General features: G+C 38.2%; 1 protein-coding gene across 5 annotated transcripts in view; it reads left to right on the top strand.

The window, feature by feature from the left end:
* Positions 1-5,840: 5,840 nt before the first annotated feature.
* Positions 5,841-19,133, top strand: part of PTPRC (protein tyrosine phosphatase receptor type C) — a 121,221-nt gene continuing 107,928 nt past the window's right edge. For 2 of the 5 annotated variants that reach the window (XM_022562004.3, XM_022562001.3), the window contains exons 1-2: positions 5,841-5,959; positions 6,041-6,158. In XM_022562004.3, the coding sequence (XP_022417712.3) occupies positions 6,086-6,158 (73 nt within the window). In that variant the 5' untranslated portion in view covers positions 5,841-5,959; positions 6,041-6,085. The remainder of the gene's footprint in view (positions 5,960-6,040; positions 6,159-19,133) is intronic. The other 3 variants (XM_022562006.3, XM_022562005.3, XM_022562002.3) reach the window with 2 other exon arrangements.

The raw sequence follows: 19,133 nt of genomic DNA, 5'->3' as shown, positions 1-19,133 counted from the left end.
GAATTTCTAGGAGGACGTTACATCAAATCTACACATTTTCTCACGTGCTTGGCCCTTGTTTTATTTAATTTAGTTTTGTGGGGTTCAGTCCATATCTCCTCTGACACTATTTCCTTTATGACTTCATGTGACAAACTTGAAATATCTGCATGTCCATATTCTTTGACATTTTGAAATTGGCTGTGAGCTTTTTGAAAGAACTTTTTTTTTCATTGGTTATCGTCCATTATTTATTTGGATTAATTTCAAGCTGGATTCAGAAATTTTAACTTCAACTCAGGTGAACAGCAAAGTGATTCAGTTATACCCATACAGGTATCCATTCTTTTTCAAATTCTTTCCCCATTTAGGTTATTACTGAATATTGAGCTGAGTTTCTTGTGCTCTATAGTGGGTCCTTGTTGGTTCTCTATTTTAAATATAGTACAGACTTTTAGAAATTTTTTTATGGAAAAATAAGTAAAACACAGTCTACTATTTAACAATATTTTCAAATAATAAGAGCTAGCAAGAAAGAAACCATTGCTTTTATACTAAGTTGATGTTGAAGAGCTTGAGCCTTGTATGACATGGGATGGGAAACAGCACACAGAAGTAAACACGTGCATGCAGGTGGGCAGGATACCAGCTGCGTGGACGTGATATGAAGGAAGCATCAGTGACAGTTCAGATAGAGCCAAGTGTGCAGCATCTTCTATTTTTTATTTTCTCTCTTGTTGAAAAAGCCGTAACACTTGGTGTTGTGAGAGCTAAATGAATCAATTGAGCGAGTGCCCAGTGCATGGCTTGGAGTGAACGTGTTAGGTTATAGTTAAGGCATATACAATGGACCATACGTAGAGTCCCTATTTTACACGGTCATAGTTTCCAACATTATATCTCATCATAGCATTTGGAGGCTAATTCATCTCCTGTGCAAAGGAACCAACCAATGTTAAACGTGGCTTGTCATCAGTCATGTTACTGAAGTAAAGCACACACACCTCGGTTCAGACCTTATGGAACAAAAACAAAGTGGAATCCACAGATGACCCAGACAGAGTGGAATATTCTCTTAGTTTATGAAAAGCTACAAGACTTTCTTATTGAGGCAGATTTGGAAACTGGTATCAGAACTCACTGCCCGTCTTATAGTCTCTTACATACATGACTGGCTTATTAAACAGTCTGAGCTCATTAAAATAATTGTATATTTCTCCTGACACAGGTCAGCTGTTTCAATGTATTTCATTGATTCTGAGACACATATTTTATAAAACATTTCGACATTGCTGAAATCAGCATGAGTCTTGCCATCCACAGTGTCTTTAAGCCAATTAAAGAAAACAGCATATTGAATTTGCCTTTTCCATCTCTTAACAGTATATAGGGAAGTTCCCCCAACTTCCTAATTACACTGGGGTAAAAAAAAGAGGTTCATTCAGCTGAGTTGAGCACAGTCAGTGTCACTCTTTCACCTCCTCTCCTGCTGTGTCCACAGGACGTTGCCTGGGTGAGGTGCAGAATGTTCTGGTGAGGTCAGGTCCTCGGGGTCCGCCCCCCTCCCTCCTTTGGGTCTCTCCTCCTCTGTTTGTTGGGGCTGGAAGGAAGGGCGGGATGTATGTTCTACTGTGTACGCTTTTAATTGTAACCTAGCGTATTGACACCATTAACTGAAAGCTTGTTGAATTAATTTACTTCTCACAGCCACACTAAGGTAGTATTACTAGCTCCACCTTAGAGAGATTCAGTCATTGCTAGGATTAGGATTTAACCCTGTTTCTTGGTCACTAGGAAGAATCTTTTTTTTTCCTTTTGCACATCAGTATTGAATTTTTTACATCAGTTGACAGTGATATGTGGGGATCCATGGGCGAGGGTTACAGAGGATTGCCAGGAGAGTTAAGGTTCCGATGCTCAGGAAGAGTGAAGCGGGGCCAGACCTGAGCTTGTCATGTGTCACAGAACTTAGCAGTCAGATAGAAGAAGGGCCCACATGGCAGCCACTGAGGATGAGCCAGTGAGGGTCAGGGAAAATCAGTAGATAATGGTGTTTTGGAAGTTGACCAAAGGCAAGGGTTGGAGAAGGGGCTGACAGTACTTAGTGCTGCTGTGTCACATAAGATGAGCACAGAGAAGTGAGTGAAGATATCAGATCTGGTGAGGCCGGTGTCATTGGCAAGGAGACTTGGGAACAATGCTTCACATGCCTCAATACCTCCTGTATCTTTCAGGATAAAGGATAAAGAGATCAGTGTCCTAGAACCTACAAGGCCTGGCAGGGTTTGACTATCACCTCCCTCTGAGGCCAGATCTTTTTTTTTGTTTTTCATGTCTGACTTTTTTTTTTTTTTTGGCGGTAAGCGGGCCTCTCACTGCTGTGGCCTCCCCCGTTGCGGAGCACAGGCTCCGGATGCGCAGGCTCAGCGGCCATGGCTCACGGGCCCAGCCGCTCTGCGGCATGTGGGATCTTCCCGGACAGGGGCATGAACCCGTGTCCCCTGCATCGGCAGGCGGACTCTCAACCACTGCGCCACCAGGGAAGCCCCTGACTTTGTTTTTTATTCAGACAGAATTGATATATAACATTGTATAAGTTTAAGGTGTACCACGTGATGACTGTATACATTCGTGTATTGTGATATAATATATATAATATATGTAAATATAAGGCTCTGCTTCTCTCTGTGGCAGGCTCATATGCCTCTTTCTGTTCCTTGAACACACTCTCCTCCTTTAAATATAAAGTTATTTCTGCCTGGAATACTCTTTCTTTCTCCCCATGTTCATTTAACTTCTATTTTTTTTTTCAAGTCTAGCTTCATTGCTTTTTATTTCACGCGAACTTCCTTGACCTCACGACCAGACCCAATACCTTCTTATGTACTTAAATCGTAACATCAAGTATTTCCTGTGTGCTAATTAATTATTGTCTCTTCCACTAAAATATATTCCATCAGGGCAGGGAGCACGTCTTTTTTTTTGCTCACCATTTTTTCTTCATCGTGGTAAAAATGACTGTCTTATATTGGGAGGTGACTATATATTTGTGGATGAATAAATGGATACCATCTGCTCCTGCAGTTCATCTCATGTAATCACTTTCTATCTTTTTTTTTTTTGAACATCTTTATTGGAGTATAATTGTTTTGCGTCAGTTTCTATCTTGATGTAACTTTTACTTTATATAACAAAAAATCTGGGAAATGATGATTAATTTAAAGAAAATATTTAAAATTTAAAAATACTATATCTTTAAAAAATCTAGCATAAGTCAATCAGCTCTGATTATTCTGGCATTTACTGATGAAACTTTGAGGTTGTCTTGGAGTGTTTCAACCACTGAGGAAGGGCCCAGCTATTTCCTCTTTTACATATAAATTCTGACATCACTTCCTGGTCCTTTCCCAGTGCCAGTGGTTCTTAAAAATGCCATTCATCAGCCTTCTGCCCAGTCCCTGTTTCTCAGAATCAGTGGATCATACCAGTGTCACAAATGCTCCTTCTGCTTTTTATGAGAGTCTGTGGCTGCTACTGCTTGTCTAGGGCTGTGTTGGGCCTACATGTGATAAAGCAGAGGTTTCCTCGGGTGCCCTGTGGAGAGGCCAGCTGCTTACCAGGCTCCCACCTCTATGTCCAGTTGTCCACCACCGAAGGGGAGCTGTGCTCTGTCCCCCGACAAGCTGTGAGGGCCTTCCTTCTTGCTTTAGCTCCTGGGTGCCTTTGCCTCCATTCTGAGAGCACTTGAATTGTGTCCTATTCACCCAGTGCTGTCTCTACATCAGGCCCTATTTCTTTGTACATTTAGAGTATCCCATAAGCATTCTGCTGCCTCAAGGTCTAATATTTCTGGTTGACACTAAACCCAATTTTAACACCTTAAAACGCATAATCCAACTCATTTGTTGTTAGTTAATCTCAGTATTCCTTGGGTAGAATCTCTCTACCCGCCTGCCTGAAATGAAGTTGAATCTCCTAATTTCTTATTATTTCTTCAAAGCTGTGATATGCAAGCCCTTTTGAAATGTCTCTTTGAGGCGTCTGACCCCCTCTCCTTAGCTTGTTCAAAAGTATGTTTTCTGAACTTCACTTCCTTTTAAAAGATGGTGTGTCACGCAGTTTTTTCCTGGCCTCCAGTTTTACCAAATACCCTGCCATAGTAGCAAGCTAACAGAACACAAGTATTCACTTAAACATACTCTAAGCTAACCCCCAAATAGATTTCCATTGCAAATGTATTTTAAGAAATAGGCTGGGGAGCCAAGAACTAAAATCTGTGGCCTCTGACGCATACATTTCCTTAGACCTACCTCCTAAACAGTAGAGCAGACACGCCCAGCTGTTTTATTTGTTCTCTATTGCAAAAGGAGAACAAGATCATTTTTATGACATCAAGTTCTATCTTTCTGAGATTAGGAATCATAAAAGTACAAAGTAAAAAAGATTGGAGAAAGGGGTGAGAAAAATGAAAGAAGATAGTAAGGTAAATAAGGAAAGCAAGATGAAACTTGGGGATGGTTTCAAAACATAGCTTGTTAACTTTGTAGCTGTGAGACCTTGGACAAATCACCTAACCTCTCTGAACTTCATAGATAACATGAGGAATTATCTGTCTCATTATCTATCTCAAGGGTTGTTGCACAAATTGGATTAGGCAATTAAAGGGTTAAGCATATTCCTGGACATGGTAAGAGCCCAATAAGTTAGCTACTATAATAATAATCGTATAAAATCAGAATCCTAGTAAGAATCTCATTATAGTGTTACTATGCAGAAATTAAGATGTGGGATTACTTTCATTTGCACCAAGGTTGGCTGCAAATGTGGCTCTGTACTTCCTAGCAGCCTAAGTAAGTATAAAACAAGCAAGGTTGCAAACTTCAAAAGATGTATATACTTAAACGCAAAAGTCCTGCAATACTGCTTCCTAACCAGCTTGCTGCAAGGGCTCTGTCTCTCTCAAAGTCCCCTCAACATTATCTGCAGTTCAAATAATAATGCCTGGTATGTCTGTGCACGAGGATTTTTAAATGCATTCAGAGATTGTGACCATGATACCAATTCACTTAACTGTATTGCTGAATTCACAGAGGCTTTCTGCCAGCATGAGTTTTCCTAATTAATGGACTTACTAAGAACACCATCAGAATCAAGAAGAACACTGTGTATTTGTTGTCTTTTAATCAGAAATGTTGAGAGAGTATTACTGAGGGAGAAAAAATGGTTAACTTTTGTAAAAGACAGCTCTTGATTTAATGGCTCATCTTTTCCTCATCAACAGCACCAAGAATATCACAGAAGTATTACTTTTTTGAAACAGGACTTGCTGCAGTAGAAGTGAGTGTCCAATTCCGTGGCTGGCTCCACAAGGATATCTATGAAAGCTTTGGGGCAAACCTGTGAAGCTCCCTGAGAGTGCTTTGCATAGGAAATGGCTAGATGCTAAAACTGTCATATTGCTGGGTTTTGAATGCCCTGATGGTAAATGATACTAGTTGTCGAAAATAACCAGATAGGTAGTAGTTTTTTCATTCATTTGGTCCTTTTAAAACCCATACAGGTATTTTTTACTAATTCAATTAGTGTATCATCTTGCCAACCCCCATTTTGCTGTAGCCATGCTGACTATGTTTCATCATCTTTTAGGTAAAAATGTTATGGATTTTTCAGGGGGGGTTATATTCGTTTTTGGTTGTAATGGATACTGCTTGGGAGCGTTATTTGGATACTAAAAACACATCTTCCTTGTAGGGAACATCTTTTGAAAGGCCTGCTAACTCAGTCTAATCACTTGGGTTAAGGAAGTAAGACGCCTTTGCAGTGACTTGGAACAACTTTCTTGACTTCCTGCAAAGAGGACGCTTTACAGCATTTTTGGAGAAGTTAGTAAAACCGAATCTGACATCACTACCTAGCAGCAAGTGGTTTGTTCTCAGCAAAGGAGGAAATTGCTCCCTGTCCGATAAGACGCCAGTGAAGAGTATGCATTCATTTCTTTTCTTTTTGATTCAGTCTTACAGAGAAACATTTTTGCGGAAATAACCATTATTTTGCCTTTCAGAAGGACGCATGCTATATTTCACAGGAATACGGCTGATTTCCAGATATGACCATGTATTTGTGGCTTAAACTCTTGGCATTTGGCTTTGCCTTTCTGGACACTGTAGTGTTGGTTACAGGTAAGTACGAGGAAATTCATATTTCCTTAGTGTGTGTGTGTGTGTGTGTGTGTGGAAGGTCATTGGTTTGAAATGGACATAAAAATAAATTAAGCATTGGTGACTGGAGGTGAGGAAGCCAACTGTAAAACAGTCAAGGTTATTGTACCTCAGAGGGACATGGCTTGCTATGTGACAGAATACATTGTTTCTGTTTAAAAAGGCATACATGTTTGGCCAAAAAAGAAATCACGATTTAAAAGGCAAACATTGTCTCTCTGTATCTTGGTTTACAAACTGTTCAAGGATATTACAAAAGCTATTGCTTAACCCTCAAAATATACAAACACAAGTTTATGAATGTCTAAGGAAATTTTAATGACAAAAGAAGTAAATTTTTGTCTTTCCAACAAAAAATGCATTTTAAAAAATCATAATATGGCTTTGCTTGCATGCAAGCCACTCCCTCTTTTCGGACCAGTAGTTTGCTTCCTCAAATTTTGATTATGACTGAAATATTTTATTGAATACTTAGTTGTATGGTAGTTTAAAATAATACAATTGGATATTTAATTAAATATTAACTTTCTGCAAATTCTTATCACAGAATGTTTTTTAAATCAAGGTTTTGGTCCCTTACAGTCATTTTAATGATTATTTGCTTTGAAAATTCTTATGGGGCCGCCGCCCTTCCTGGGTGATGGGTAAATAGTAGCGCCTTGACGAGATAAAAATACTTGAACTCCTAAGAATCATGCAAATGCTGTATTCTATAGGAAACTATAACTAATCGGACCTCTGGTACCTATTCACGTTTGAGATTTTTGTACACTTATGGTCCATTTAATGTACATTTCTTGAACGGTTTCAGTTTGGGTCATAAGTACATTTTTGGTTGATATGTAATATTACTCCTTATGGTGTAGAATCTAAAAGCAATGTTTTACTATTGAAAAGATATTTAAATGGTATTTTTGTAGATTTCCAAATAAGTAAAAAAAAAAAAAGAAAAGAAAACAGGAAAAATATTTTTAAAAATCTTGCTGATGGTAATTCACTTTGAAATCTTTTTTTGACTTTCTACTGCTCTCCTTTTCTCTAAAGGGCAGGGCAGTAGCTACCTTCTGAGCATGCTACATTGTTAATTTACATTTTGTGTAACCAAGGACAGTAGAAAGCAGCGTGGATAGTGTTTTTTGTGTCTGTTTTCTTTAACTGCAAAAACGGATTAAACATTTTTTATATAGGTACAGCATTTTGTCTTAGTACAGAAAATGTTTACCAAGTTACCATTCCTATAAAGTTGGTTATAATAATAAAAGCCAACTTATAAAGAATAATAATTTTAATAAGGTAATAATATGTGTATTATCATAAGTCAGAGTAAATTCCATTAAAAATTCCCACTCAGGAACTGTTGGGAAACAGTTTCTAAATGAGCATCAAGAAATTCTCAAATATTTTATAGGCCACAGAGCAAACCACCATAAAAATTTCAACACAGTCTATTAAGGATTTTTACCATAAGAAACATCTTTGAATTTATCATCAAAATAAGAGTATAAAATGATCTAGCAACCTTTAAACCAATTGGGCTGAATAGTTTATACTATAAATAAATGTATCGATATACATAGATACATAGATTTATTCTGAAAACCAAGTTTCACTTCAACTGCTTACATGAATATGGAGAGCAAACATACTCAGTTTTAGAAAAAATATATAGATATAATTATCTAGGTGTGCAAATCTTGTTTATCATACTTTGAAGTCCCCAGAGAGATTTTGGGATTCACTGTATAATTTTGGAAATTATTAATTCTTTAAATGATATATTTTTCTATATTAGCAACCTAAGAGTTGCATTATATGTTTTACTTTAATGTGTTCAGTTGAGTTTAGTGTTTATAGGAAATATTAGACCTCAAATTTATATTGTGAACTCTAAAGGCATAAAGAAATAGAGCCAAATGGAGAGTGACTTCAGTGGATAAATTGTCGCACCACTCGGATGTGTTATTTAATCTCTAAAATACAAATATGGGCAAAGTTACACTTTGCCAGAGCAGAGTAACATTGCTGGCTGAGTTTTACATAAATGTCTGATCTATTTGCTCTGTGCCTCTTTGCCATGTTAACCGGAAACCAACACTTGGTTTAAAATTTAAATAGTTCTGGGGGACAGTGATGGTTTCAAGCATGCAGGTAGGAGTGAGTGATCTCTGGCTCTCACAAAGTAGTGCCAGAATCTACGGCCTCACACCATAACAGCCATGAATACATGAGTTATGTGAGTTATGAGTCATAACAGTTAAGAGTCATTTCCTGGACATAAGTTTTCATTTTTCCATCGAAGTAAAAAAGAAAGAGCTCTTAGTTCCAAACATGTACCTTGCCTTGCCCATGGCAGGTATTCAATACTAGTTATGAATTGAATTTGATCAGCAATCCTATTAAGTTCTGAATACAATGTAGAGTTTGGGGGTGGTGAGTATGATTATATATTGAGTTTTTGGAAAACATTTTCCTAATACAAATCTGCCTGGGATTGTTACCATCGCTAGACTCTGAAATGCCTTTGGTTAGAGGGAAGGTGAGGTGAGGTTAGGGGTCTGGTTTCCTTTTCCTCCCTTTCTCTACGTGACTGAGCACAGGGTCAGAGCCCTCAGCTTTGAGCTGGGTCTTTGCTCTGTTCTGGGCTACTTGGTATCCTTCTACCAGTGACAATTAAGTACTGTAAGAACATAGATATTTCTACACTGTTTGTATGCATATACATACACACACACATAAATAGATGAGTTATATATATGTGTGTGAGTTATATAATACACAAACATTATATATTTATGTATATATGTTGGTCTGTCTGTCTATCATCTCTCTACTGGTTCTCCACATTTGTCTACTTTTAAATATTGGAGTTCTATGGGCCTCAATCTTCGGCCTGTTTTTTTTTTTTTTCGGTACACGAGCCTCTCACTGTTGTGGCCTCTCCCGTTGCGGAGCACAGGCTCCGGACGTGCAGGCTCAGCGGCCATGGCTCAAGGGCCCAGCCGCTCTGTGGCATGTAGGATCTTCCCGGACCGGGGCACAAACCCGCGTCCCCTTGCATCGGCAGGCAGACTCTCAACCATTGCGCCACCAGGGAAGCCCCTTCGGCCTGTTTTATTCTTATTTCCTAAACTCAGAGTTCCTTATCATCACCTACTATGTACTGATGATCCTGATTCTCCATGTCCAGACTCACCCCTCAAAAGGTGGAACCTACTTCCTTTCCTTTTTTTTTGTTAGATTTTTGTGTTTAATATTTATTTAACACAACATTTTCCAACTGAACCATGAAACCCAGATATATTGTTTCATTCCTAACTTTCTCAGTCAAACAGACAGTGATGTAGAGCTATTCTAGAGCTCTAACAGTATTGAGGCAAAGTCTCTAAGCAAAATTATTTTAGCCTGTGTGCCGAGGGCTTATGTCTTTTTACTTTTTCTAATTTTACTTTATTTATTTATTTTTATACAGCACGATCTTAGTAGTTCTCTATTTTATATATATTAGTGTATATATGTCAATCCCAATCTCCCAATTCATCCCACCACCACCACCACCCCACCACCTCCTTTCCTAAATTTAATCTTGTTTTACTGTGTTGTGTTTTTGCAAAAAAGAAAAAAAGAGAGGGAGAGAGGGAGAAAGAAAATCTGAAATATATATTTAAATGCTCCCCAAGTCCTATCATTTTACTTTGTAATGATCTCTAAAATCTTCGCCCCCCCCACCTCTATTGACATCCCTTTAATTCCCAACTTTATCCCTTTTCACCTGCAGTGTTGTAGTAGTATCCTAATCTGTCCATTTCTTTTCACACCCTACAGCTTAAAAATAGAAAATCAAAGAGGAAAAAACCCTCCGACATCTTTTCGTTGCCTTGGTTTCTATTCTAAACTTTTGCCAGAACAACTGAGTCCACCGATGAGCTAGGAGCATGGCAGGAGCTGAGCAGGGATCTTTTTTTCTTTTTCTTTTATGATTGACTAAAATAGAACAAGCAGCAGGTAGTTTCAACACCCTGCCGCTCTACACTTCCTCAAGACCTCCAAGGCGCTGCGCCAATCCTATTTCCCCTCTAAAACTCTCTTTCATCACTCTTGCCACAAAACATCTCCACTGAATTTGGATACTTTTTAACACCTTTCCTTGTCATTTTTCACATACTATTTCAGTTTGCTGTTGCTGGCATTATTGTTTACCAATCAGAGCATTATGGCCATTGTAACCTACATGATAGCAGAAACCGTCTTATGCTTTTTTTGTATCATTTGTGCTTAATTTCTTCCCAGACACTGAAAAAGCAATGGGCATTTTTTGATGAAACTGCAGATTATAATAATAGAGGAGAAGGAGGAGGGTAAGAAAATTTTCAGAAAGAAAGGACAGAGAGGGGAAAAACATTAAATGAAAAAACTAGTCAGAGGCAAAGTGGAAGGTGGAGGCCATTGGACAATTTTATCACGATTAAGTAGAATCATTTTAGATCTAGATCTTTACAGGCTTTGCCCTTCCCCCCAACCCCACCCCATTTCCTTCTTTCATCTCCTTATTTTACCTTTTCTCTGGAAAGAGCCTCCTGATTTCTTAAAAATCCATAGTTCATGCATATGTTGTTTCTAAATTTTCCTCAACCTACTCTTTGGACATTCTCGCTAGTGGCATTTCATTTGATGGGTCTGTTTTGTTCTTCAGATCCAGACGTCCACAGGAAGAAAAGTAAGGAATAGGGAGGGAGGGACTCATGTAGCAGGGGAACGAGACAGCCCTGGCACATACTGGTGTGGGTAGCACTTGACCTGGGACTGTTGCCAAAGGCAGATGGAAAATGGCTTACCCTGCCAGTTGCATTTTGTGTGCACAGAAAGCCTGGAGGAGTCTGAGCATCATTTCTTACTAGATAATGTGGTAAAGAATTTCAGTCTGAGCAGGTGAAGGGCAGAGATCTGTAGTCAGGTTGATTGACTTTGTTGATGAAGGTGCATGCAGCATTCATGTTACAGGGTTTTGTTTACAGACCATGTGTATATAAGAGTTACTGGTGCAGAGAAAGAAATTCGTCATCACTGCAGATCTTTGATCTTTTTCAGTCATCTTATAAGTCTATAGGAATTGTTAGACAGGAGAAAAGAATGGAAATTTCACTTAACCTCAGTTTAAACTTAATTTCAATCTTGTGTAAGTAGTTTTGTCAGTACGAGACACCCAACCACATACTAGTTGCTGATCACCAAAGAGTTATTGCTATGACTTTTGCATGCATAAAAATAGTAGTCTTATAAACAACAAGGTCCTACTATACAGCACAGGGAACTACATTCAATATCTTGTAATAACTTACAATGGAAAAGAATCTAAAAATATATATATATGTATACAACTGAGTCACTTTGCTGTACACCTGAAACTAACACAATAATGAAGTCAACTATACTTCAATTAAAAAAAAAGATAGTCTTATGGAAGGATAAAGAAAAAAATACAATATTGCAGGCTATTCATTTAGCAATACCATGTGATATCTATTTCTACACAATTCTGCAATATACAGAAGTAAAATTTACAGTAATTAATAGATTTTGTGTACATGGCTGTAATCAATATTTAGATAAGAAAATATTTAATTATTGCCTAAAATCTTTAATGTGCATTCCTTTTATATGTCAATATGTTATTCCAATTTCAGTCTCTCAAGAGTCTAGGGAATGGCTATTGTAAGCAGAGTATTATGTGTTCAGGAAAACAACAGAAACAAGAAAAAATAAAGAAAGAAATGAAAACCTTCCTTCTCTTTCAGCTGGGGCAAGCATAAATATATATAAAATTAGTGTTAGGGAAATAGTCAAGAATCTTTCACGTTCGTTCACTTTATCTTCAGTTGATTCCCTTCTGAAAAGATAATCAGCAAGATTATCAATGCTTTTTCTTAGGTTCTGTACCGAAGACCCAAACTCAAACAAACTTTAACATCTTTTACGGTGCATACTTACACAGTGTTGAAAGATTAAACATTCATTTCCTGTTAAAAATGAGACACAAGTATCTGAAGTGAAAAAAGTGACTTTACTAAAACTTCAATTTCTCCTATAAATATATCGCAAGTGTGATAAAGGTGTAACTCCATGTGATGATATTTAAATGAAAATGATTGCCATTCATATATTCAAAAATTTGCTTCCAACCAAAATGTGAGCAACTGGAGGAAATTCATCAACCATCTGAAAAAGTGATCTGCTGGAGAGCAGAACTTGAGTTGAGGGCAACTCAGCATCATACTCAGAGGTAGTGTTAGGAAATGAATACACGGTAAAGTGAACTTAACAAAAATCACTGATAGAGAAGAAGAAACTCTTTGCTTTGTAAATTAAAACAAAATGTCCTGATAGTCATGAAAATAGATTAGAGACACCTATGCAAATAATAATGATGTATCGATAAAAGAGGTTATCAAAGGGACAAAATCAAGAAATAAAGTGTGGTCACCATATTTTAAATATTTCCACTTAAAGAAAAAGACAATAATTTGTTTACTGATAAAAGCAATACTAAGCATCATAGGAAATGAGTCAGGAGCCATCCAAGTTGGAGAAAACCATGGCAGGTGGAACGAGAAATATTTTGGAAAGCAAATTCTATGAATAGTGTGAGCTGGATCCAAATCATTTTCCTTCTCTGATACACCATTTCCTCATCTACAAAGTGCTGTAAGCATTAAACGTGATAATATTTGTGACACTGCTTTGAAAACGGTGAGGTACTCTGCAAAGTTGTAAATTTCATTTACGTAATCCCTCGAAATCACAGCACACAGCTCTTTCCCGTTGAAACGTGACCCCAAATCACATCTCTTCCTTTGAGAGATTCTGAGAAGATAAGGTTTAAGGCTGTGTGGAAGAGGAATAAACTCTTATAGATCTTTGAATGTTTTTAACTTTGTATCGCCTATTTTAGGGATTTTCAGACTCCTCTAGATTCTACCTCTTAAATAGTTTATAGATACATTCCGTGTCACAGCTCTGCTACAGCATCTTAACATTAGTAGCCTGGAACCTTGTCTCCCTTCAGCTGTTACCAAGATAATCTTTGTAAAAGGCAAAACTCACTTTTGTACATTCCTCCTTCAATGGCTCCCAGTTGGGATAGAGAATATACTGATCCCATGATTTTGGTCTCAAGGGGTTTTGACTCAACATTTATGAATATAAACATTTAATTAGAATATACCAACATTTATAAATTTTTCTTGAAAATATATTTCACAGAAAAATTCCCCTCCATTAAGCTAGTTTAATTCCTTGAGTATTTTTTATATAACCTGATTAAATCATTACCAATTTTTCCATTTTTATTTTACTGAACTAACGTTCAACAGCATCTATTTTCATTTAATTTTTACAATCGCTATTAAATTCATGAATTGATTTTTATCCACGGCACATTTTACTGATTATAGTTTATGCCTGTGGGAATTTTCCTTTATGGTTATTATTTTTCTTTTCTTTTCTTTTTTTTTTTTTGCGGTGCGCGGGCCTCTCACCGTTGTGGCCTCTCCCGTTGCGGAGCACAGGCTCCAGACGCACAGGCTCAGCAGCCATGGCTCACGGGCCCAGCCGCTCCGCGGCATGTGGGATCTTCCTGGACCGGGGCACGAACCAATGTCCCCTGCATCGGCAGGCAGACTCTCAACCACTGCACCACCAGAGAAGCCTGGTTATTATTTTTCTAAGTGCAATTTTTCTTGTCAAACCACACAGATCTAAATTGCCCAAAAAGGCTTTAATTTTTCTACTTAGCCAGAAATAACACTTCATGTGTGCAGTTTTAGCCACTGTTGGTTTCTTTCTTTCTTTTTTTTTTTTTTTGCATTTCAATGTCACATAAAATATGTCATGTAATATAATTTTTCACTTTTGTCAAAGTTTAGATTGGGCAGTACTAGCTATACTCAAATCTATTTTGTGTTGATATTTCTATTAGTAACATCCATTTTGTGATTGAGAGCTCCTTCAGCAAGATTCCTTTTTGAGATTTTGAGAGTTTTTGGTTATTTCTCAGGTAGCCAATGGAAACATTAGTATCACTTATTAGACTGCTGTATGGTCCAGCATTGGTGTATTTTAATTCTCATTCATTTGTACCAACTTCTTACTAACTGGTGGAACAAAAAGCGAATAGAAGAATCAACACAAGTTTAAAATGTTCTCAGGGCACAGTGGTGGGTGAGGTCAAAATAAGGTGTCAAATCATCCTCCTTTGGTCTCTGTGCACTTAGGAAAAATGAAAGCAAACAGCATGGCACACACGGTTCTAATTTAATCCCTCCAGATTTCTCCAGCTTTATCTGGGGTCACTTTGTGACATGTACTATGTACTCTTGTAACTTTCATTTTCCTAAAAATATAATGTTTTCCTGTCTCCAAACTGTTGCTCACCCCTCCATGTTTTCTTCCCTCCATAATTTTTTTAAACTGGGCAAATTATAATTGCCCTTCAAAATTTAGTTCAAAGGTCACTTCCTCTGGGCAGCCCTCCTGCACATCCTCTGTTCTTTCACCCCTTTCACACCTGCACAGGTCCTCTTCTGACCTTCTGGGGATCTCTTTACCTGGCTGTTTCTCACAGTAGCTGGTGAGCTCCTGTAGGTTTTCATTGGGTCTCTTTTTTTTTTTTGCTGTACGCGGGCCTCTCACTGTTGTGGCCTCTCCCGTTGCGGAGCACAGGCTCCGGATGCGCAGGCTCAGCGGCCATGGCTCACGGGCCCAGCCGCTCCGCGGCATGTGGGATCCTCCCGGACCGGGGCACGAACCCGCGTCCCCTGCATCGGGAGGCGGACTCTCAACCACTGCGCCACCAGGGAAGCCTGGGTCTCTTCTTATTTACCAGTGAGTTGAATGAATGGATGGTGTGTCAGTGCAGCCCACCCCTGTACGTAGAAAATACTTAACAACTCAGGCAAACAATTTTAATTGTCCTTTTGTTGTTGTTTCTTAAGTGAACTATTCATGGCAAAATTTCTACATGATAGAAAATTTTAGGAAATAGAAGAAAGAAAAAAATCGCTTTAAAATCTTTGCCAACATTTTTTCTTTCTTTTTCCCGATCTTCCTCTCTTTCGATCACATGCTGTGTATAAAACTGCATATCCTATTTTTTTCCTAAGTAAACCATGATTATTCTAGGCAACTTGAGAAATACAGAAATGAATACATAGGAAAATAAAAATCAGATTACCCATACCACCACCTAAACACTTTATGAGTATTTCATTTTACCAGGCTAGCTAAACCTATTTATTTATTCATTTATTCGTTTCATGAACATTTTATAAGTGTTTTCATTGTTCCATGAATTGGGCATACCATATCCCATTCCTCTCCTTGTGAAGTCTGTAATCTCAGTGAAGCAGTGGCTACTTAGAGATGGGGTTTTAAATCTCCCAGATTCTTCAAAAGCTTTCTCTTCGAAGTAATAGTATACCTCACAACAGATAATTATTTGTGTTCTCAATGTTCTATAAATTATAACTTATTCCTTTAAAATCTGCATATAGTACACTATTTAAGTAAAAACTCTATTCTTGCCAGACTACATTTAGGCCTCCATTCCAACCAGATTCCTTTGGAAGGCTTTTGGTTATAGAAGTTTGGGAGCTGCAGAACTAGGCAATAGCCTCAATTTGTTTTTGGTTTGGTTTATGATTTAAACCGAAAATAAAAGATTTATTTGGAGAGAAATTTTAAACATACACATATATACGCCACACAAACAAAACCTCAACTGTTTTTGGTGATCTTCCACAGTAATTTTCCAAGGTTACCAGTTCATAAGGAGTAAGACTTGGGGAGGAGAGGGTTGAGATTTCATGCGGTGTCTATCTGATTCTAGGTCTATTTTTTTCAGCCTTCTGAAAGGTCAGCTTAATAACCAGGTAATTGAGGACATGATGATGGTGGTCAAATCACAGCAAGTCTGAAGGGTAGTTGGTAGTTGCTTAGAGGTCATTTGTGTGAAACATGCATTAATCCCCATGCACCTGATTTAGCTGCATGAGTGAACCATTGTATACTGAGCCACTTCCATATCCCTAGCGAGATCTAAAACTATAAAAAGCAAAGAGGCATCTTTAATTAATTTGTCTTTACTATGAATGCTGATGCCATGTTAATAATGCAAAAGTGATGTTATCATCATTGTCTTGAAAGGTGGTTAACAAAGCATAGCACCCAGTCTGTCTCAAGGTGAGTGATAGGATGGAAATAATGGATCTTCCCCGTCCCTAAACTGTTTTTGATATTACATAAAATGAAAGCTATTGAATAATGTACCAAAGTATCTAGATTTTTTTGTTGCTGTTTTTGAAGTGCAAGGGAAGTAACTTGACATTTGTTAAATACTTTGATCATGGAAAACACATGAGGTTTTCATATTATTCCAGGAAGTGTAGGCACTAGACAATCTTTTCATACTCATCCAAGAGGCATATTAAATGAATCCGGTAGAGCTCTCTTACAGTTTGCTACTCCAGGAATAAGTTGGCTATAACTTAAGGGAAAGTGAAGAAAAAAGTATGTGTATTATTTGGTTACTCTGATGAATGTGGGCTGCCAATCAGATAATTCAGGCCAAATATTGTACTTTGACTTCTTAAACTTGAGTTTCCAAATCCCCTTTTTGGTTTCTAAACTAAGATTTTAACTTATGCCTAATAAACCCTGTCTTTTTACTTTTCGGTCGTTTTATTTTCTTAATTTACTTACTGATACTTCAGGTATGATCAAGGTATATAATATCTAAGAAAACATAAATGAAGTGGAAGACATCAGTTCAGAGTTTTGACTGTAAGAGGAAGTGATGACATGAAGGGGACAGATGATGGAAAGAAGAGGGTCAGGGAGCTGATGGAAGTAATTTAAAGAGATAATTATAGAAATGTTGGATTGAGACATGCTCTCTCTTTTTTTTTAAAGGTGTTGTTTCTTTTTTTTAATTAATTAATTTATTTATTTATTTATTTTTGGCTGCGTTGGGTCTTTGTTGCTGTGCGCGGGCTTTCTCTAGTTGCAGCGAGCGGGGGTCACTCTTCATCGCGGTGCGCGGGCCTCTCACTATCGCGGCCTCTCCCGTTGTGGAGTACAGGCTCTAGATGCGCAGGCTCAGTAGTTGTGGCTCACGGGCCTAGTCACTCCGCAGCATGTGAGATCTTCCCAGACCAGGGCTCTGAACCCATGTCCCCTGCATCGGCAGGCGGACTCTCAACCACTGCGCCACCAGGGAAGCCCCAGACATGCTCTACTTTTAAAGTGCTTAAGAAATTAGTCTTTGACATCTTGTCTGGAGTCCATTCTGAGCTTTCCAATTATGAAATGTGAGGAAAATTACCTTTTAAATTCTCAGCTTCATTATCTGTACAATGGGAATAATGGCAGTAGCTCTTAAATGAGACGATTTACTCCTTGATTCAGTTGTTTTTAGAGCCCCTACTATGTGCCAAAGTGCTGACACAGTGGTACATACAACAGAAATAAAAATCGTAGTAAATAAAAATAGTGGTAAATAAAACTTTCATGAAGCTTATATCTTAGCAAGAGAGATAACAAAAAGCCAAAAAAGCATTAGAGAAATTTCAGATATTGATGAGTGTTGGGAAATGAAACAGTGTGATATGACAGAGACTGGCCAGACTTGGGGGTGAATGGCCCTTTAGACAGAGTGATCAAGGAAGGCTCCTTTGAGGAAGTGTCGTGAAGCTACTTGTTGGCTGATGAGAATGTAAAGATTCAGGTGAGAGGAACTGGCAGGTGCGAGGCCCTTTGGAAAAAGCAAACAATTGGTGGGTCCAAGCCACAGAAAGGAGGCCGGGTGCTTGCAGGATGGCAAGTAAAGGCTGAGTGGTGTGTGGTGAAGAGGGAGAGAGAAACAGAAGGAGAGATTTTATATTCACCCTAAGTGTAATGAGAAGAAGCCATTTGGAATTTTTAAGCAGGGAACGGTCAAATCTCTTTTCCATATTAAGAAACCACCCTGGTTGCCATGTGGAGAGCAGGCTGGAGGTGAGACAAAGCCTGGGGATTAGTTAGAGCCCGCTGAGTTGGTGGAAGGGAGAAGGGTTGGGGACCTGGACCAAGCGTTGACAGTAAAAGAAAAGGACAGATCCACATGGGATCTGGAGAAGTTGCTGTGCAGAAGGGGAGTAGGAAGTTGTTCAGAATGACTCTTTTTTTTTTCATGAGTAACTAAGATGGGAAACATCCCAGTTGGGGGTAGACAATCCAGTGTCTGCTTTGTCCATGTGAATGCTTGAATTCTCATCAGGCATCCTAGGTAGAACCTAATAGCCTTGATAATTGTACAGGATACAAATAAGGATTTGTCTTTATGAGATCATACATAAGATTTTAATATCAGACTTGGCAGGTTTGCTTAGAGAAGATCTTTAGGGCAATGTAATTTTTGTAGTCACTGGTAGCTAGCTAGCAAGAAAAGTAGTGCTTACCAGGTAATGCTCTGAACGTTTTATAAATGTGATCTCGTTTAACTTAAGTACACAAACCATTATCAAGTCTAGCTTATACTTGTCTTTGTTAATTTGTTTCCCAATATATATCATAAAATGTACTGATTTTCATGTCCTAAGAGGAAAGAGCTAAATTTCATTTTCCTTGTTCTAATTGTAAGTACTAAGATTGACCAAGAAGGAAAGGGAAGCAGCCCAGGGCCCCTCCTGTGTGCCTGGCCCTCTGAACGATGCTTTGCGGGCACCATGCTGGTCTCGCCTCTTTCTACATTTTCTGTATTCAGAATTCTTCAGAGTATCAAATAAATGTTCCAACAATTCTTGTTCTCTAGTCTTAATAGCAGATAGCAGAATTAAGGTTAAACCAAAAAAGTAAGTGATCTAAATATTACTGATACTTATTTTTGTATGATGGTGTTTTGCTTAT

The sequence above is a fragment of the Delphinapterus leucas genome, chromosome 1, assembly GCF_059928025.1.
Source record: "Delphinapterus leucas isolate spDelLeu-1000000601 "Yukka" chromosome 1, BTC_Dleu_Yukka2, whole genome shotgun sequence".
Lineage (NCBI taxonomy): Eukaryota > Metazoa > Chordata > Mammalia > Artiodactyla > Monodontidae > Delphinapterus > Delphinapterus leucas.
The sequence above is the reverse complement of the archived record's forward strand: the minus strand, read 5'-3'. Positions and strand labels throughout refer to the sequence as shown.